The sequence below is a fragment of the Capricornis sumatraensis genome, chromosome 15 (assembly GCF_032405125.1).
Source record: "Capricornis sumatraensis isolate serow.1 chromosome 15, serow.2, whole genome shotgun sequence".
NCBI classification, from domain to species: Eukaryota; Metazoa; Chordata; class Mammalia; order Artiodactyla; family Bovidae; genus Capricornis; species Capricornis sumatraensis.
In genome coordinates this window covers 55,266,952-55,287,900 of record NC_091083.1, presented here as the reverse complement: position 1 = coordinate 55,287,900, position 20,949 = coordinate 55,266,952, and the positions used below count along the sequence as shown (strand labels likewise).

Sequence of the window (20,949 nt, the reverse complement as noted above, 5' to 3'; positions counted from 1 at the left end):
TCTGACTCCAGATAAGTCTGGCTAGTCATGTCTACTTTGAGAGAAGAGCTGAAATTGGAAGGAGGTTTTTAGGGTGATTTAGAGAATGTTTATAGAGATGATATGTGAGACATGAGTATGTTTTATAGGCTCACAGGAAGGAATCAGTAGAGGGAGAGTTTGAAAAAAAAAAAGAGTAAGCAAGAGAGCTAAAAAGAGCAAGCCTGACTACTGAAGCATGAAGAGAATATTGATGAAATTTGTACACTCATGTTCATAACAGCATTAATCACAATAGCTAAAAGGTGATTGCAGCCCATCAAGGGAAGAATGAATAGGTAAAATGTGGTATACACATATAATGGGATATCATTTATCCTTGAAAAGGGAAGAAATGCTGACATTTACTACAGCATGGATGAACTTGGAAAACATTCATGGTAAGTGAAATAAGCCAGTCACAAAAGGATAAATATTTTCTAATTCTACTAATGTGAGGTAGCTGGAGTAGTCAAATTCATAAAGACAAAAAGTAGAGTGGTGGTTGCCCCGGACTAGAGAGAGGGGGGAACAGGAAATTATCATTTAATGGGTACAGAGTTTAGGAAGATGAAAATGTTTTGGAGATGGATAGCGGTGATGGTTGCCCAGCAATGTGAATAAACATTTATTTAGAAATGGCTACAATGATCAGTTTTATGTTGTATATATATTTTACCACAGTTTTTGTTTGTTTTTTTTAGCTGATGGAGAGATTAGCGTTAAACATAAAAAAGGAAGTTTTTCCTCTGAATTTGCTGGTAAAGGAATATAGAATAGATAGAATTGGTTTGTAAGTGTGAATAAATCAAGCTGAAGGAACTTATCTGTTTTTTCTAAGAAGTTAAGTCAGGGTTATCTGCTGAAAAGGGGGGATGGGACTGTGACACGAGAGTACTGAGATCAGTAAGAAAGAACACAGAAAAGGGCATGGAAAAAAGACATGTTTAGCTGCACTGAGCCCCTACCTAAGATGGAAATCATTGATGTATAAGGGCCTCTGTTGTGTGATTTTCTCCGATTGTATCTAGGATTGGTGATATGCAGAAAACATTTGGTAACTCAGTTAAAAGGACTAGAGAAATCAGTTGCTGCTCTAAGTAGTCAGCTAAGGGCTTCAGGTTCGGTGGAGAAAGGAAGGGATCAAGGACCAGATTTCAACAAATTGAAAGAGCAGTCTTGGGATAAAAAAGGAGAAAGGTGGAAGAAAAGAGGTTGTGGCTAAAAAATAGATTATCAGATGGAGTTCAGAAATGGAGCGGTGCAGGCATCCTCACTAGAGTGGATTTGCTGAAATCCCTATATATATGTTTCATAGGGATGGTCATATGTTTATAGTTAGAAGGAAAAGAACCATGCGAGAAATGATTGCTGTGGTAGATAAGGAAAATGGAAAAAGGCTAGTAACCAGCTAAGATTCCCAGAATTTAGATAAAAAATTATGATGAACAGTTAAGGAGCAATAGATTGAGTTTAATATTATATGGAAGAGTATAGCAGTATTAGTCAAAATGTTTCCATCTTAAGGTAACAGAATACTCAACTAAAATTGGTCTGGACAGGAACATTTACTTCTCATATAATCTGAAAGCAAATATACAGCAGTTCCAGAGGTGGCTGAGTCTGTGACTCAGTGACATCCTTAAGAAACCAGGTGTTTCCATCTTTCTACTCAGATGTCTTCATCCTGTTAGCAGTGTCTCTTGGTCACAAGATGGCTGTAGCAGTTCCAAACATTTCTTATACACACAACAAGCAACACAGAGGAGGAGGAGGTGGAGAATTTGTACATATGCTTTTCTCTTTATTTGGGAGCATGATCTTTCTCAGAAGCCTGTCCAGTACAGTGCCCTTCAGAGCCAACAGGCCAGCATCGGATCACATGCTTACACCCTCTCTCTAGTCACTGGCTAAGGCACTGAGAATTATCTTGATTTACCCTTCTGGGGCTGAGGAATTATCATCTTCCAAGCCAGTAGAAGGTAAATATCCAAACAAAAGCATGGTTTTGATGGCAAGGAAGAATGGGGAGGAATAGCTTTTGAGTTAGTAATCAGCAGTGTCTGTCACTGTAACCAGTTTGGATTCTTCCCACATTGAAGGTGAAGACAGACAAAAGTAAGTTGGATGTGAAGACTGGTAAGCAAGTAAGGTGGGTCTGTACATGGTCATAGTAAGCAAGGCACTAAAAGGAAACATGCCTTCTGCTTTGGCCATGCTTAGTTGAAGCTCACAGTAGAGCATCCTATAATGCCATGGTGTTTATTGGAGCTTATTAATAGGTGAAATGAAAGTTTAGATGAAGAGGTTAAATTGGGGGCACTTACAAATTCAGTGAAAGTAGAAATGCAAGAAAAAGCTATGGTGAACCATGAGTAAGAGTCAGGGATTAAAGAAGATTTAGGTTTATTCAATTCAAGCAACATTTTTTGATTACCTTTTGTGTGGTAAGCACTGGGAATAGGCTCAGAGGTTACAGAGATAGGATGTAGTCCCTAGTGTGATCTACCTACAGGTAGATCATTATCTTTAGTGTGCAACATGGGCAAAGGAGATACTGCCAGATTCTTTGGGACTTAAGAGAAGGAAACATTTAGCCAATCTGGTGATCCAGTAGAGCTGAATATTAAAGGGTAAGTCTACATTCAAGAGAAGGAAGACAAGTAGAAATTTTAAAGCAAAAAGAAAAGTATGAGTGAAGTCAGAGACTGGAAATAGTAGTCTTAGTTATAAGGTACAAGGTGGGAAGGAACGAGGCTTGAGGGATTGGTAGGAGCTCAGTCTTAGAAGGCACTGAATGTCAGGTGTGTGTTGGGGTTCTTAGTTTCAGACAACAGTGTCAACTTTCTAGTCTTTTAAGCAGAAGGGTTTATTATTAGATACTAGATAGCTTACAAAATCTGTGGGAGAGTTGCAAAGTGGTGTTCAGTGAGGAGCAGAGCAGCCATTGATGTGCCCAGCTACCCGGTATGACTCTCGGAGTGGAACTCCTTTGCAGGTGCTGCAGAAGAACTCAGTGCTTCCACTGCCGTGCTTGCCCGGAGACTACATCTTCCTAGCACAGTCACCATCTTACGTTACTCCTATCCCAAGTCTTATGTGGGACTGCTAGGAAGAAACTGAGTTCTTAGGCTGAACAGAGCTGCAAGAGAGTCTGGGGAATTCAGCTTTTAGTTTCTCAGCCTCTATAGAAAGGAGGTCAGGCTGTTAGTGGGTGGGACTGGATGTTGATTGAGCTACCTTAAAATATCTGCAAATTTTCAGTACAGCTGAGTTTTTATTCTAGGCAGTGGGATAACACTGAAAGGTGTTAAAGACAAGGAGTGACATGGCCACATTTGAATATTGATCACTCAGGTTACTGTGTGCAGCATGGACTTAGGAAGGGCCAGTTAGATGCTGTTACGGTATCAGGCTCTGGATGGTGAGGGTAGAAGGGTTGGAGAATTATCAAAGTAAAAACCACTTTGGAGGTAGAATTTAGTAGGACATGGTGATCGATTATGTATGAGAGAGTATAGGCTGATACTCTGTAGAGTATATTGACCTGAGCTGGAGGAAACACCTGTACATGTGAAATCCCAGTGCTGGGCAGCCAGGGCCACATCCGCACCTGCCTAACATTGAGCACCCTGGAGGTTGCAGTCCTGCTCATCCACCACCTGCCAACACTACCTTTCCTCCAGGCCCCCTTCCCACTCCCCCAGGAGGACCCCAGGGGAATCCAGCTTTTCGCCCTGGTGGGCCCTGTTACCTTGTGCCACAACCAGGGTCTTTAGGATGCCAACCCTCAGGTCCCTACCCCTGCCCATACCCACCACCTGCCCCTGAAATGTATCCTGTGAATCCATTGGCTCCTGGCATAGTAGCACCAGGAATGGTGACAGACAAAAGGATGCAGAAGAAAATGAAGAACGATCATAAAAAGCAGCAGAAACACCACAAACATGGCAGGCAACACACCTCCTCCCGCTCCTCCGCTACCAGCCGTGACTCCGACTGAATGCAGGGCCTGGACCCTTTCTCAGGTCTCTCCAATTCTGCTCTTCCATCAAGCTTCAGATGCCATCTTGTACTAGGGGAAATTAGCCCTCGTGTCCCTTCCCCTCATCCCCACCATCTGTGCCTCACTCTGCTGTTCAGCCCTAACTGGTTAGGGAAAATGGGAGAATTGCCATGGACTAGCAAAGACCATCTTCCTACTGCCTGGATAGAACGTTTAGCTGATAAGTTTTGCAAGAGAAATGTTTTTTGAAGATGGTGAGATTTGAACTAAATGCTGAAGACAAGTCTAAAATCTGTAAAATGTGATTTTTTTCACTTTCTTTTGTAATACTTGTGATTGGAGTGATGCTGTGAAAAATTAATTATGGGAAAGAAAACCAACCTGTACCTTTCTTGTCTTAAAAAAGTATAGGGTGATCCATGTGGATGTATCCAGCATAGTTGGGCATTGATCTGAGCTCAGGGGAGAGATTCCAAAGCCATTAGAGACAGAAGAGAAAATCCTAGAGTCCAGAAACCTCTGCCAAGGCACACTGGGCAGGAGGTGCTCATGAGTGAGACAGAAGACCAGGAGAGAAGAGCGTCTCAGAGGACAAAGAGTAAAGCATGGGGAAAGGTGCTCAGTGGTCAGCAGAGTTGCATGCAGATGAGAGAGCCAGTGGGAAAGAGGGAGCACATGTGCTCTGGCCTGGGAGGGTCAGACAGCAGCCTTTGCTGAAGCACATTGAGGCCATTTGTTGTGGGCTGCCAGTTACACTTGAGGTATAGTTTATAAAAACTTACCTTATATACCTCTATCATGCTAGGAGAAAAAATAGGGTTTGGTAAGTGTTATATAACAGTAATTCAGACATTTAAAACAATAGAATTCCTTGAATTTTAGTAAGTTTACCAAGTTAATGCTTCCGTTGCATGCTAAGTTGCTTCAGTCATGTCTGACTCTGTGCAACCCTGTAGACTATAGCCTGCCAGGCTGCTCTCTCCATGGGATTTCCTAGGCAAGAATACTGGAGCGTGCTGTCATTTCCTTCTCGAGGGGATCCTCCTGACCCAGGGATCCAACCCACATCTCTTAGGTCTCCTGTATTGGCAGGCAGCCTCTTTACCACGCACCACCTAGGATGGCTTTATTGATGTAATTCACATTCCATAATTTTCACCCACTTAAAGTTTACAATTCACTGGTTTTAGTCTATTCACAGATGTGTGCAATAGTGATCACCTCAGAAGAGAAATGCTGTACCTCTTAGCTATTGCCTCTTAGTTTTAGAACTTTTTGTTTACCCCAAAAAGAACCGCCTTATCAACATTCCCAGTCCTGGCAATCACTTACCGAGCCCTTTGTGCACACAGAGAACCAAGATCACACATGAATCTTAAAGAGAAGTGGTTTCAGGTACCAGGGAATGGTGGCAGCAGTTGGGGAGGGTGTGGGACCTGTGGTTTGGAGACTACAAAAGTCCTAAGTGAACCTGACATTGTTAATAAGAGAAGATGAAATAGACGGTGGAACAGGTGGCAGCTGGGCTTCCCGCCTGAAGTCTTAGGAGCGACCAGTTTCCTCGCTTACTCTTAGCTGTCTAAGAGTATATAGAGGATTTTTAAGTGTTTTGTTTTTGTTTTTAAACTGGTAGAAATGTAGATGCCATGTGGAGCCAACTTGGCATTTGACTTTCAGAATCCAAAGATGTCTCAGGAACTCGGGAGCCACATTTCTTCTTTCCCTTGAATATAATGCAGGGAAGATCAGTAGTTTGGCCTCATTCTAGTTTTACCTTATTGGTTAAGGAATGTCACCATATCATTATGTAGGCATGTTTTCATGGGGAATATATAGCACACTCCTAATGAAGACGAAGCAGGAAGCTCTTGGGGGCTGGACCCTCCAACTGTGCTTTTAAGCTATTCATGACCCACACACTCCAGTGAGAATTTGGCAGCTACTTCTCCTGGAACAGGGATATATTATAGCTTAACATAATCTAAGAACTTCTCGGTTTTAATTACACGTTTAGTGCAGTAACCAAAGTGCAGCATCCTGAATTAAGGTTTTATCAGTTTCCATCTTCTAATAATTAAAAACAGTTGGAAAAACTTAAATTGCTCTTCTAAATAAAAATTTTAACAAACTTCTTGTTAATTCTAAACATCTCCATCTTGAGGCCTAAAGCTTTCTCCAGTTCTGAGAAGCAGTTCTGCCACTGCCTTGCAGACTTGTATTTCATCGTCACCTTGGTGTGACATGGTGTCCCATCCATGAAACTGTCTTCCTCATTGCCCATCTTAATGCTGTCTGAAAGAAGCAGAGGTATTTACAATGTTTAAATCAAATTATTTTTTCATTTACCTAGGACTTCTCAAGTGAACACTACATTTAAACAATGAGTTTGAAAAGGTTTGTGACAAAACAGTAAATGCTGAAAAAGTATTGTCCAAGCTTTGGTTTTTCCAGTAGTCATGTACAGATGTGAGAGTTGGATATACTATAAAGAAGACTGAGTGTCGAAGAATTGATGCTTTCAAATTGTGGTGCTGGAGAAGACTCTTGAGAGTCCCTTGGACTGCATGGAGATCAAACCAGTCAATCCTAAAGAAAATCAATCCTGGATATTCATTTGAAGGGCTGATACTGAAACTCCAATCCTTTGGCCATGTGATGCGAAGAGCTGACTCATTGGAAAAGACCCTGATTCTGGGAAAGATTGAAAGCAAAAGGAGAAGGGGCAGTAGAGGATTAGATGGTTCGATAGCATCACCAACCTAATGGACATGAGTTTGAGCAAACTCCAGGAGATAATGGAGGACAGAGGAGCCTGGCATGCTGCAGTCCTTGAGGTTGCAAAGAGTCGGACATGACTTAGCAACTGAACAACAACAACATCCAAAGCTTGATGTTGTTTCAAACATCAGTACCTTGAAAATTTCTAGAATGGAAATTCTTGTTAATTGCCTGGACCTTTTCACAAGGGAGGCTTTGTAAACTGGTTGGGAGTCTGGAAAATTTCATTCTTATCCATTTTTGGATTTTCACTGTCTTTTTCTCCTCTATTTCCCCCCACCCCACTCCCAGGGCTACCAGGAAAAGAACAAATTCATTGCTGCACAAGGTAAAATAAGATAATTTTTTACTCTTGGGTTTAACCATGAATGGGCTTGGGTTTTTTCTTCCAAATCCTAAATAGATCACACAGAATGTATTAGCTTTTCTGTAATTATTACCACCTGAAAGAAAAACAATCTACCTTGCATGTTTCTAACTAAGGGGCTTCATCTTGATGACTTAGTGTCCAGGGGTCCTTTGAAATAAATTCTTTTTTATATGTACATAAAAAATACTGGAGAACACTACACACACACACACACACACACACACACCACAGTCTAGTGAGGTCCTCTAAAGAGGATTGGACACTCACAGGTCCAGGCTGACTCATCCACCCACTCATGAGCCTGAGCTCTACTATTATTCACAGAAAAGTGATCTAAAAACCCTCAAATCAGGGACCCAATGTGCTATACATGCTCTGTACACATTTCCACAGTCTAAAGTTCTAATAAGTGCCCTCACTTTTAGGATCCTAGCAAAAAATACCTTGATGTTTGCAGCACTGTAAAGTAATTGATGTTATTATGGTCCATCAAAGCCCATTTAATTAATCATTCAACAAATATTTATTGACCATTTATTGTGTGCCACACACTGGCCTAGGTGATGGAAATATGTACAGGAATAAAATAGAGTATGGTCTCTGCCTTTAAGGAGCCTCTAGTTGGTAGAGGATGCCGTGCTGTGCTGAATCGCTTCAGTCACGTCCTACTCTGTGCCACCCTGTAGACTGTAGCCCCCTAGGCTCCTCTGTCCGTGGAATTCTCCAGGCAAAAATACTGGAATGGGTTGCCACTTCCTTCTCCAGGGGATCTTCCTGACCCAGGGATCGAACCCACATCTCCTAAGTCTCCTGCATTGGCTGGCAGGTTCTTTACCACTAGAGGATAATTTATAGCAAAATAAACAGAAACTTTGGTAAGTGGCTATTCTGTTCAATACAGTAGTTACTAGCCACAAGTGGCTATTTAAAACAAGATTTTAGGGAGTTCCCTGGCAGTCTAGTGGTTAGGACTCCGCACTTTCACCTCTAAGGACATAGGTTCAATCCCTGGTCGGGGAACTACAATCCTGCAAGCCGTGTGGTACAGCCAAAATAAAATAATTAAAATTAAATAAAATTTTAAATTCAGTTTCTCAGTCACACTAGTCACAGTGACTAGAGACTACCGTATTAGTGCAGATATGAAACATTTCTGTCATCGCCTAAAGTTCTGTTGGACAGTACTGTAAGCGTGATAAAATAGAGACAGAAGTAAAATAAAGTGGAGTGGTCAGGAAAAGCCTTGCATCCTCCTTGCTCTTGCAGTCTTCCACCAGGGACTGGCCCTTGCCTAACCAAGCCCCCTACCCGCCCTCTGTAGCCATCTCTCGGTTCAGGGCCACACTTCAAGGCCCAGCTCAGCTACCACCTACTCAGTGATTTTGGCACCAATAACCACATACAGTCTCTTCCTCTGTTTGTCATGGTGCCTTTTTGATGCTAAAATATTTCTTAAAGTCACCTTTGATTTCCTTGTGGGCCTTTTCTCAGACTCCCTCTTGAACTTCACAGAACTTCACTTTCCTTGAAACTGTTATTTCCAAACATTCTGTTCTCTTGATTTTTCTCACTTTTCTAAGTATTCTCTCTCTAGCTGTTATTCTTCTTTCCGTGTCTTAAATATAGTTTCTCTTGAAAATTATAGATGGCTACTTCTTTAAAATTCCATTCTTATCTTTCGTGGCACATTTCTGTCCATTCTTCTGCCTCCTCGGCTTTTTGTTCTGTCTGAACTTGAATAATGCTCAAAGATCCCCAGCATTCTGTGTTTACACAGAATTCTTTACCCCTTCTTTACTCCGTACCCCAACTCCCTCTTTGAGAGACCTCATCTAATACCTACCTCTGTTTGACTGGCTGCTGCCTCTCGAGCTCTGGAGCCACATTTTCAAACTAACTTTGTGCCCCTCCACTTGAATACTCTCACACACTCTTTAGATTCAATGTCAGAAGCTGAAATGTGACTTCCTCAGCCCCAGAACTGCTTTTTCTCATAATTTCTTTGGAGACCGAATCACCAAGCCTAATTTAGGATCATTCAGATGTCTTACCTGTCCCTTGCTTTAAATATAATTAGTCCTCCAGTTTCTATCTCCAGAATTGGCCTTCTCTGGCTCTCGACCTTGCTCTTAGCTCTTCAGTTCTGTTGCGGTAGCTCACTGATTGATCCCTGTAGGCCCTAGCTTTGTTCCTTGCATTTCTTCCACCAGAATGACCCTTCTTAACGTAAAACTTTTGTCAGACTCTTACGAGCATCCTATAATGACTTTTCATTATCTATATCTATAAAACAAGCCTTTGTAAAGAGCTGGCCTCCAGCTCTTTAGATTCTGGTACCTCACCTATCTTCCTAGGTGTGTCTTTTCTCCTCCACACCGCCGACACAGTGAGCTCACCTTCACCCCATGTGTGTCTCACAGTTAGCCCCTGGCCCCTCTGCCTGGAGTGCCTCTTCTCCCTGTGCCTCCTTTCTAAACTCAAGTCTGCTTTCTCTGTCCTAATATATGGCTAAGATGTCACCTCCTTCAGGAGATTTTTCCTAACCTTACCAGGCAGTGAAACAGTTCCCCTCTGTACATCTTTCTGGCTTTCTGGCATGTGTCCACTTCTGACATGATTTGTTTCTCGTCTTAATATTTTTCTTTTTACCAAAGGGAGTACAAAATTTCTTGAAGAAAGTAAAAAAAAAAGTATTACAAGATCTACAGAAACAAGTTCTCCCCTCAAAATTTTATCTTCACCTCTTTAGTCTAATTCAACCATTTTTATCTGTGGAGTTCTTCTTATACTAATGCATGCTGCTGCTGCTGTTGAATAGCTCAGTCATATCTGACTCTTTGTGACCCCATGGACTGTACCCCCAGGCTCCTCTGTCCATGGGATTCTCCAGGCAAAAATCCTGGAGTGAGTTGCTGTGTTCTCCTCCAGAGCATCTTCCCCACCCAGGGATCGAACTCTCTTATGTCTCCTGCATTGCCAGGCAGGTTCTTTACCACTAGCATGACCTGGGAAGCCCTACTATATTATTACATAACTTATTTAATCTTACAAACTACATCACACTCATACGTGTCCCTTTCCCCTATTTTCCCAGTGGAGTTAAATCACAATTTGGAATGAAGATAATACTTGTTATTTACATTGTTATTACTATGCCAGTGTTATTCACAGCTAAAGCACATAGTATTGTATGATTTTTTTTTGATACAATTTTTTATTTTCTTCTTTCCCAAGTGTTAATAATTACCTTTTTTCCTTATTCACTTAATTTTGTATATACCTAGCACTGATTTTTTTTCCCCTCCAAACTCTTTGCTGGAAATACAGATTTTCTCTTGGTACCCTCAAAATACATGAGGTTTAATTTTTTTAAGTTTTTCTCTTGGGATCCTTCTAGAACCTTCTTTGATTCCATTCTAGGTTGATTGCCCTTTAGCCTCTAACAGAGTAATTATCCTGAGCCTTCCCTTTTCCAATACCCTGGGGATTCTGCTAGTCTCTGTCCTATATTAGATCCCACTTTTTTCTTTCTTTATGCCCTTTTAGTGGCTTTCTGGGAAAGGCTGTATAGGAAGTAAATTTTAAATTTCAGCCTAAGCAATTACCCAACCTGTCTCACTAACGATACCCAGCTCACAGCATGGTAAGAAGAGTAAATGAGATATAAAGCACATAGCTCACTATCTCACCCTTAACATTGGTATTCATTAGGAGTCGTGATTCCTAATCCTCAACTATAGTATCCTTGGGAAACATTGTACGTGGTCTCTTTTTATTTTGACACCTTCACACCCCCACTTCACTTCCTATTGAAGTGCCTGACACATACATGGTGGAAATGTTCAGTTAGTAGGTGGGTGGATGGGTAGATGGATTCTATAATTAACTGGGGACATGTGGTCACAGGCTTCCAAAAATCAGGAATGAATGTTCCTAATTTCCCAGCAGCTTTCTTCCTCTTGCTTTGTGTTCTCATCTTTGCTGTTGGTTATTGTAGGACCAAAGGAAGAAACGGTGAATGATTTCTGGAGGATGATCTGGGAACAAAACACAGCCACTATTGTCATGGTGACCAATCTGAAGGAGAGAAAGGAGGTGAGTGGAGAAATTAGGTAGAATGGCCTCTGATACAGGCATGACCAACAGAGGGATTGCTTTTTTTGTGTTCTATGTTTGAGCCTAGGGTATCCACCTTTTTTGGCTTCTGTGCCAGTCATTCATCCAGACAGAATCCAGGCCAGGGTGCCCATTACATTTTCCTGTGGCCTGGAAGCCTTCGATGATCTGAGGGATATTCCTAGGGCATGCCCTGTGTTTGGTAATCAAATAACTCACCTTAGATCCAAAACATTTTAGAAAAAAGACTTGGACCATTAGCCAAGGAAAAGCCTCAATGAGGCTTTTCTCCCCTGGCTTCTCTTGTCCCTCACTCCTCTGGGTTTCTTGCTTTTGTTTTCTTTCTGTCCCTCCCCCCGAGTCAGCAGAGGGAGCTGTTTGGACCCAAGGAAATGTGAGCCCCTGACCTGATCCTTCAGGCAAACCTTCTGACTGGCCCTTTTCTTTCTGTGATTACTAAGTCCATGCCTAGTTAGCTCCATCACTGGGCCACAGCCAGCACCAATCCTGAGTCCTGGATCAGGCCCCAGAGAGGAATCCCAATTCATGACTGTCTCTCTTCAGGATGGCGCCAGAGTCAACCTGATACCCACACTGAACTGTTGGGTGTGTTGATCAGCTTAGGAGGGTTAACTTTAGAGCTGGACTTTAAGTTCGTTTCCTCCATCCCTACCTGTTTCTCTTGGGAGCTGTTCAAGGCCTAATCCTCAGAGAAGGCCTTGGACCTCTCATGGCAAGTTTACAGTATGTATCAATCCATCCTAGTGACTTCCTCATAGCAGCTTGCTCTTTCCAGGGGATCAGTGGACTTGCCCTTAGAGCATGACCTGGAATATTGTGGAAGTACAGATTTTATACATAAAATGGCTTCCGATTTGCCCAGAATTGAGATCCTAGAGTTGGGAAAGAGTGAGGGAATATATGTCTGGGGCTATGCATAAGTTAAGAGATTGTGCTAAATGGGATGGAAACTGAAGAACTTAAAAAAAGAACAGGGAGTTTCTTGCCAGCATAGTGATTAGGATTCCGGGCTTTCACTGCTGTGGCCTATGTTCAGTCCCTGGTCGGGGAGCTGATAGCCTGCAAGCCACATGGCACAGCCAAAGAAAAAAAGGGAAACAGTTAAAGTCTGCAGCTGACGGAGGTGAGAGAAGAGGCCAGGAGGCTTTCTGAAGATTTCAGTCTGGGCTTTTGTGGTCCTTTCCTTTAGGGCCCTTTGCATCTGCTAGGGGTGGAAGGCCTGAAGTCAGGGGGATGCATGTCTGTTCCTTTCCAGTGTAAGTGTGCCCAGTACTGGCCAGACCAAGGCTGCTGGACTTACGGGAATATCCGTGTGTCAGTAGAAGATGTGACCGTGCTGGTGGACTACACAGTGCGGAAGTTCTGCATTCAACAGGTACTGTCTGCTGCCTCCTTTCTTGGTTCTCATTTAGGATGTGCTGACCATTAAGAGGGCAGAACAAGCTGGGTCATCCCCCTCTTACTCAGGGTGGTCAGGAGTTACTGAGCATGCAGTATGTTTGGACTCTGAAATCAGAGATCTAGGCTCTCAGTATTTATCCCCCCCACCCCCACTCCCACCCCCCTGCCCCCATTTTGATTAAAGCCAAGAGAGGAACACTTTCATGACTGGGAGAAAAAGTATTACTGAGGTGGAGTTCGGTCATGTTAGGTATGAACTGGGTGCATCAGGAGGTAGTGTAATCTCCTGGGTACTTGACTCATCTCCTTTCTTACCCCAAAGACTCCTGACATCAAGGATGTGGGCCTTGCTCCTGACCCTTCAGAGTGACCCTGGAGGCTTGAGCAAAGATTGCCTTCAGCTGAGGGCAGTGTGCTGCTGTGAAAAGAGAGCTTACCAAGAATTAGGAGACCTGCACTTTAGTTCTGACCTTGCCTTTTACTAATCCTGGGACCATAACCAGGTCATTTAACTTTTTTGAGTTTCACATTCCATGTCTGTAGGAATAAATAATAGTAACAGCCTTGACTACCCCATGGGGCTCCTGGGAAGGTTTTCTGTCCATGGTTAAAACTTTTCTTCTTTTTAATTTTTTTAAAAATGTATTTATTTTTAACTGGAGGATAATTGTTTTCTTGAGAAGTTTATTACTCTTCACTTCCCCATTGTCAGTGACAGCTACAGCTGGCCCTGGCCCCTTCAGTCTCACTCTCCTTGCCCTGGTGCTGCCCTACCGCAGGGTATCAGGGCCAACATGCAGGATCTCTTCAATTCACAGGTGGGCGACGTGACCAACAGAAAGCCACAGCGCCTCATCACTCAGTTCCACTTTACCAGCTGGCCAGATTTTGGGGTGCCTTTCACACCGATTGGCATGCTCAAGTTCCTTAAGAAGGTGAAGGCCTGTAACCCTCAGTATGCAGGGGCCATCGTGGTACACTGCAGGTCAGTGTGGCCTGACCCTTGGCTCCCCACTCATACCACATTCTGTTCCCATGCTGAGAGCAGGGCAGGCATAGGAGCCCTGGCCAAGGAGGCTGGCACAGAGCAGATGAACTACCTGGGCCCCAGAGTTGCAGCCAGAGAGACTCTTCAAGTTTTGGTGCTAGGTGGAAAGCACTTGAAGAAAGAGGGAAGGGCAGTCCTCCAAGATTGGGGGTGAGGGGACCACTGCTCTGAAGCCAGAAAGCGAAGTTGAGTGCTGCCTTGTGTAAGTGGCCTCTGCAGACCATTCCAAGTGTCCCTGGTCCTGATAACTCGAGGCAAGGAGTTCACAATACAGTGGGATTGTTGGTCCCATGAGAGTCCCACCTCTGCTCCATACAGAGTTAGAATGTAAAGGCTTGAAGACAGAGCCCTGCCCTGTGCTGCCCCCTCCCTTTGTGTGCCCCCAAGGCATGCTAGCCATCCCAGTAATACTCCTGCTCTCTGGCCACAGTGCGGGTGTAGGACGCACAGGTACCTTTGTCGTCATTGATGCCATGCTGGATATGATGCATACAGAGCGGAAAGTGGATGTTTATGGCTTTGTGAGCCGGATCCGGGCACAGCGCTGCCAGATGGTGCAAACAGACGTGAGTGGTTTGTGTGTGAAACAAAGGTGGGGGGAATATTAGGACCAAAACATCTACCCACCTCGTAGATTACTCAGTCTCCCAGGTTATTTTAAATGATCATCATACAGTGTGACAAAGGGCCTTACAAATTATGTAGTAAAAGAACACGGAGCACAGAGAAGGGTGTGCCCTCGGGGAGTCAGGAAGGTGGGCAGATGTCATTTGCACTAGGCCCTAAGGATATGGAACAGGTCCTGAGGGAAGAGCCATTGCCCCAGAGTGGTGACACAGCTCAGCCAGGTCCAGGAGCAGCAATGTGATCAACTCTGTGGTTAGGGAATGGGGTGCAGAGGGCACAGCACTGGGAAGGGGGCTGGCATGGGCTTTCTGTGTCACTGGAGTTTGACAGCCTCTCAGTCTATCCATCTATGCTCTGGATACAGATGAATGAATGGATTGGATCTGTCCTTCTCTCCAGGAGAGTATCAGAGTAGGACTCTCTCTCCCAAGTTTAAGCACCCCTAGAGGGACTCAGGCATTTTGAGTCCTGCCTCCTTGAATTTGGACAAGAACAAATCGTCTTATATGTGCTGGGATCAAAGAAGTGGACTGAAGTGAAACAGGAGTGTGGGAGGGAGTGCTCTGGCACCACCATTGTGTAACTGGAAACTCTGCATCATCCATATTTCAGATGCAGTACGTCTTCATATACCAAGCCCTTCTGGAGCATTATCTATATGGGGATACAGAACTGGAAGTCACCTCTCTAGAAACACATCTGCAGAAAATTTATAACAAAATCCCAGGGACCAGCAACAATGGATTAGAGGAGGAGTTTAAGGTGAGTTGAAGCTGAACTGTCTCTTTCAGAAGGAAGGATCTGTGTGACCTGCGGCATACAGAATGTTTGACTCCTTTTGAATTTACCAACAAATGGTAAATCCTCTTTCAAGGCATGTGGATAGTTAGGGAGGTGTGTCTGTGGCCCGTTACTCATACCCTAGTTATTCTCAATCCTGCATGTTAGAATCACTTGGGTTGCATTTAGGGAGTGGGTGAGGAAGCAAAAACAGGCAGTGGTATTTTTTTTAAGTCCCTCAGCTCCCCCTCCCAGGTGATTACAATGTACAGCAGGAGCAAACTTTTTCTGCAGAATAAATATTTTTGGCTTTGCAGGCCATATGGTCTATTCACAACTACTTAACACTGCTGTTTTATCACAAAAGCAGCCATAGATACCATGTAAACAAATGAACATGGCAGTGTTTCCATAGACCAGCTTGGCTCATAGACTGTAGGTTGCTGACCCTGCCGTATTCAGATAGACAATGGTTCCGAACACACCTATGGGATATGTCACACACTCAGCAATAAAAGTGCTCCCAGAAGCAAGAGATTTCTGGGTTGGGACGAGGAGGACCACTTTCCATAAGCACTCCTGAAACTAAGAGGTTACCTCAGGACTCTGATTCAGCAACTCTGAGGGCTTGAGAGTCTGCATATTTGACAAGATGAGGCTGATGCTTCTGGTTTATAGGATACACTTTGAGTAGCAAAGATCAGGAAAAAACCTTGAAATCAGGAGAAGGGAAGATACGGATTTTAATAAGATTTTTCTAAAGAATGTAAGACAGCCTCTGGGAATAGGACAGCAGGGAGGGAGGGAGGAAGGGCACACTCGATTCCTTGCTCCAGAATCATAAAGTGCCAGTCCAAGGAAATCCCACAGTGGTCCACAGGGCCCGGGAAAGCAGTGTTTCCCAGACGTTCTTGTCTTATTCACTGATCTTAAAGTTGAAAAAATAATGTTCTGAAATGGAGGTCAGTGCTCTGATGAGAAGAGCAGTGTGCAACCAGTGTGGCCTGGATGCAGGGCCAGTGACAGACATAATCTTGTCAAGTTCAGTTACTGAGACCAGTAATGTTTCCCTTCCCCTTCCCAATTTAGAAATTAACATCGATCAAAATCCAGAATGACAAGATGCGGACCGGAAACCTTCCAGCCAACATGAAGAAGAATAGGGTTTTACAGATCATTCCATGTAAGAGCCCTCTCCCCACTCCAAAGCCCTAATGCCCATCCCCCTTTCCCTTAACCCTTCAGCCTTCTTCTGTACTAGTTAATGATCAGCTTGGAGACAAGAATTATGGCATTGTCTCTATTGCTCCCAGTTCTTCAGTGGCTTTTGCAAAGAGCAGGAAGGCCAGAGTTTTCTGCCTCGTGGGCTAGGAATAGGCATGTTGTTACCCAGCTGGAATTACATCTGCCCAGAGCCTGAGAAGAGGCGGGGATAGATGAAAAGAGAGGGAGGAGAGGACAGATGATGCTGGGGAGCCACAAGCTGCTGTCCTTCTTGCAGATGAATTCAACAGAGTGATCATTCCAGTTAAGAGGGGTGAGGAGAACACAGACTACGTGAATGCATCCTTCATTGATGTAAGTTGTGGCAGTGTCCCCTGAGCTCCCAACACTTCATGGAGATTGAGCTGGGCCTTGCAGTGCTGCCCTCCCACTGCTTGAAAGTTTGGTCTTTGGGTCAGTCATCAAATGCAGAACTGATACCCTTTCTGTGCACTAGGTCTGTCAGACCCCCCAAGAGTAGAAGGTGGGGTAACAGAGGGTAAACACCAATGTAAGAGCTGGAAGGAAAAGTTCACAGCATAGACCAAAGGCTAAAAACACTAACCTCTGGGCCTTCTCATTCGTGTTCATCCTAGCCTCAGCCCCACTTCCCTCACGCTCATACAAGGAAACCAGTGTGCCATCCAAAACTTGGTCCTTGGCCAAAGAGGAGCTCTGCCTGGGATTTGTTTGCCTGTAGGCAGCCTCCTCCCCAGCCCAGTGGGCTGTCATCTCTACTAGCCCCTCCTTGATCAAACCATCTTACTCACATCTCATCTCACATTGACCTGGCCTTCATAGGGGTACCGGCAGAAAGACTCCTACATCGCCAGCCAGGGCCCTCTGTGCCACACAATTGAGGACTTCTGGCGAATGATTTGGGAGTGGAAATCTTGCTCTATCGTGATGCTAACAGAACTGGAGGAGAGAGGCCAGGTGAGTTCAAAAGGTCCTGGGCTATGGGAGACAAGCGACAAGGCGGCAGGTGGGGGCAGCTAAGAGGTTTTTTTCTTTGATTTAATAAAATAGCCATTGCCCAGCCTCTTGGTATCTGAACAGTCAGCTTCTCTCAGGACTGATCTGAGCTTCCATTCGATTCCCAGACCTCTCACTTCTCTTCTAAATACAGTCTCCTCAAGCCTAGCTTTGTACCCGCTACACCCCACCTCCATGGGCAGAGCAGAGCTAGCAAGACAAGGAATACAGAGTCAGACTGCAGCTCCATCGGAGCTTGTGTGAAGTCCCTTAAGGAACCTTCCAAGCCAGAGAAATTAACCAGAACACTGATGGGAAGATGGGTCACCTCTTTGCTGACTGCCCAAAAGAAAACAACAGAATTTGAGAAATAAAAACAAGAAACTTATTTTTTAATTGGATGATGTAGAATAAATTAATATTATGGTTTCTTCATATATATCCAATAGCTAGTTCCATAGCACATTTGCTGACCTGTTTATATACCATATGCTTTTTTTCTTTTTCCAGAAACAACAAACTTACAAGTTCAGTCAGTAACAAGGAAATCTTTTTTTTTAAGCCCTGAGTCAATTAAAAATTAGAATTGTCAGTGAACTCACAGTATGAAGGGAACTTAGAGGCCCCTAGGCCGCTCACATTCAGTGTAGGAAATCTCAAACACCATTCCTGAGTCAGAACCTTGAAGCCTCTGCTGAGTACGTTCAATCTCAGGGGTCACTCTTTCTCTGTCCACTTCCCAGCCCACCTGTCCCAGTATTACAGAGTGGCCCAGTCTTTGTTCATATAGTGCTTATTATGTTCACACACTCTCTGCTGTGGATGACAGTGCAGTAAATGGTTGCTTCGTGATGCCTTAGCAGTGGGCAGAATCGAGAGAACAAGCAGAAGAGGCCAGCAAGGGCCCTGGGGAGAAGGTCCTTCTAAGCCAAAGTGAAGAGTTTGAATTTTGTAAAGCAGTTTGAGAACCCTTGACAGTCTCAGATTTGTAAGTTTTTTAGAATCCCTCTGACTGCAGTTAGAAGGACACATTAGAAATGAGCAAGCCAAAAGCAGAGAGGAAGCTGCCGCAGGGATGCTGCTGGACTGAACTGGGCCTGGGGAGGGGGGATTTAAACACATTTGTTATGTTAATTGTTCCAACCACATCATTCCCATTCTGTACTTGGACAGTTTGTTTATTTTAACCTTGATCCAGGCTTTGTATCTGCTCATCTGATGTTCTGATTTGTCAAGATTTTCTTCCAATTTAATCATTTGAATTTGAATGATTTCTCTTCCTGGATTTGTATCATGTACCTAATCAACAGACATACATGAAAGATCTTTGATCTTCCTCTGTCATTAATAACAATACTGATGAGGTGAGAAATTTGGGGGAAGTGTACACCTGCGTAACAAAGGCCAGTTGCGGGGTGAGCTCCTTTATTGTCAGGAATGAGGTGCAGTATCCTGGCCCTCTCTGATAAGCTGTGATGGAACATGCAAATAGGGACCTACATGCGGTTCCATCCACACTTCTGCCCCCTGGATCTGTGGCAGTCAGATCCAAAGAGTAGGCAGAAAACGCTGGAGTGACAAGCACATTCTCTGTCCACTGCCCCGTAATAAAAAGTGGCCCAGTGAATACCTCAGACTCTGTCTAGTCAGATTTTTCAGGCTTTTCCATCCTTGAAGCAGACCTAGTAAGAGTACAGGGCAGAGAGGCAGGAAACATTTCTTATGGGTAAAGGTGGGGAGAGAGGGGACATGCACACACTGGTCTCAGGTGGTGCGGCCCATTCCCCTCTGCCTACTAGCACTGTGCTTACGCTGTGTCTTAGGGCCAGTGAAACAGAAGCTTCTGAAATGGATCAGTACCGGTTATAGTAACATTCTTTACCAGCCTCATTGGCCTCTAAGAGAAAATTTTACTTTATGTTCCACCTCCCATTCGTCTTGTCAGGTGTAGCTCTCAAGAGATATTAACACAATAAGCCTAAATGAGACAGTGAAGAATGTGTCCTTTAAGACCACTCCCCACTCCCAGTTTAAATTCCCAGAGAAAACATCTGATCCAAAAATGTAAATTCTGTATATATTAAAATTCCAAAGGAATTAAAACCAAAAATTATCTTACTGTTTTATTTTTCTCCACCATTTTAACTATAATGGTCCACCAAGATGTTTGGTAAGGCCTGAGTTCCCTCATCAGCTACAGCTTGGACCATGATCAGAATGAGCAGAACAGTCCTAGCAGTTTCTGCATGGGGTCACCTCAACCCAAGGACACATTCTACTTCTCCAGAGAGACAATAAAACATGATCGCATCAGAGCCCAGCCCACAAAGCTCTGTATCCCCATCACTGTTGTCAGCCCTAGACCATAGCAAGAGACTTAGTGCTATATAGTGGAAGGAAGGTAAACAAAAACAGCAGGAGAAGAGACTTAAAAGCTTCTCTGTTTCCACTTCTTTGGGGATTCCAATACCTAGAGTCCATAACCTGACAATGTAAATTTTAGATTAAACCCCAATTTCCAAGCATTCATCTACTAGACTTGAACACCTATTGCTTATTTCTGATCTCTCATCCAGTGATGACTCCAACACCTGGCTTGCTGCCCCTTTTTTGGTTCCTTTCCTGTCTCTATTCTTGGAGGCAAATGTTTGTATTTGGGTGATCCATCTACCTTTGTCTTTCAGCTTCTCAGCTTCCTCATCCTTCTAGGCTTGAGTCCTCTGGAAACTACTTCAGTCAAGGTCACCACTGACTGCCATCTTGACAATCCAAAAGTTACTTCTCTTTTCTTGTCTTTCTGGTTCCTTTGTAGTAGTTCCCTTGTACACCAACACACACTCCTTCCTCCTCAGAACACTGTTTTTCCCTTGACTTCCGTGATGTCACTCCTGTACTCACTGGCCTGGCAGCTGCTTTGTTAATTCTTTTGTGACTTCCTCCTCCTCTGAATGACCTCTAATTATTGGAGTGTCCAACACTGAAGCCTTAACCCACTTTTGTTCCCTTTTGACACACTATTCTTTGGGGATCTCATCCAGTTCTGTGGCTTTAAATACTATCTGTATGCCAGGAACTCTCACATCTATGTCTCTAGCCCAGTTATCCCCCACCTTCCCAGTTGTCTGGATTCGATCCCTTGATTGGAAAGATCCCCTGGAGAAGGAAATGGCAAGCCACTCTAGTACTCTTGCCTAGAAAAATCCTATGGACAGAGCAGCCTGGCGGGCTATAGTCCATGGGGTTGCAAGAGTCAGACATGACTTAGCGACTAAACCACCACCATTCTCAGTTGTTGACCACATAGCCATGTGATATCTTCTCATGGGTGATGTTAAGAATCTCAAACTTCATATGCCCCAAATAAAATTTGGTTTCCTCCTTTCCTTCACAGTGGTTCATTCCATCCTTACCCATCTCAGTACACTGTACCACCTTTCGCCCAGATGCTCATATCAGAAGTCTAGGAGTTACCTTTATTCCTCTCATTTTCTTACTCTTCACAACCAGTCTGTCACTGAGTCTTGACATAGGCTGTGTATTATATTT

The 20,949-nt window shown here is 43.9% G+C and overlaps 1 protein-coding gene and 1 pseudogene across 3 annotated transcripts in view; both read left to right on the top strand.

Moving 5' to 3' along the window:
• The window catches only part of PTPRA (protein tyrosine phosphatase receptor type A), a 135,359-nt gene that overhangs the window by 107,959 nt on the left and 6,451 nt on the right, over nt 1–20,949 (top strand). For all 3 annotated transcript variants that reach the window (XM_068987405.1, XM_068987403.1, XM_068987404.1), the window contains 9 exons: nt 7,094–7,130; nt 11,170–11,267; nt 12,565–12,684; nt 13,529–13,695; nt 14,189–14,324; nt 14,998–15,147; nt 16,255–16,348; nt 16,667–16,743; nt 17,230–17,364. In XM_068987405.1, the coding sequence (XP_068843506.1) occupies nt 7,094–7,130; nt 11,170–11,267; nt 12,565–12,684; nt 13,529–13,695; nt 14,189–14,324; nt 14,998–15,147; nt 16,255–16,348; nt 16,667–16,743; nt 17,230–17,364 (1,014 nt within the window). The remainder of the gene's footprint in view (nt 1–7,093; nt 7,131–11,169; nt 11,268–12,564; nt 12,685–13,528; nt 13,696–14,188; nt 14,325–14,997; nt 15,148–16,254; nt 16,349–16,666; nt 16,744–17,229; nt 17,365–20,949) is intronic.
• On the top strand, nt 3,590–4,021 carry LOC138091895 (proline-rich protein 13 pseudogene; annotated as a pseudogene).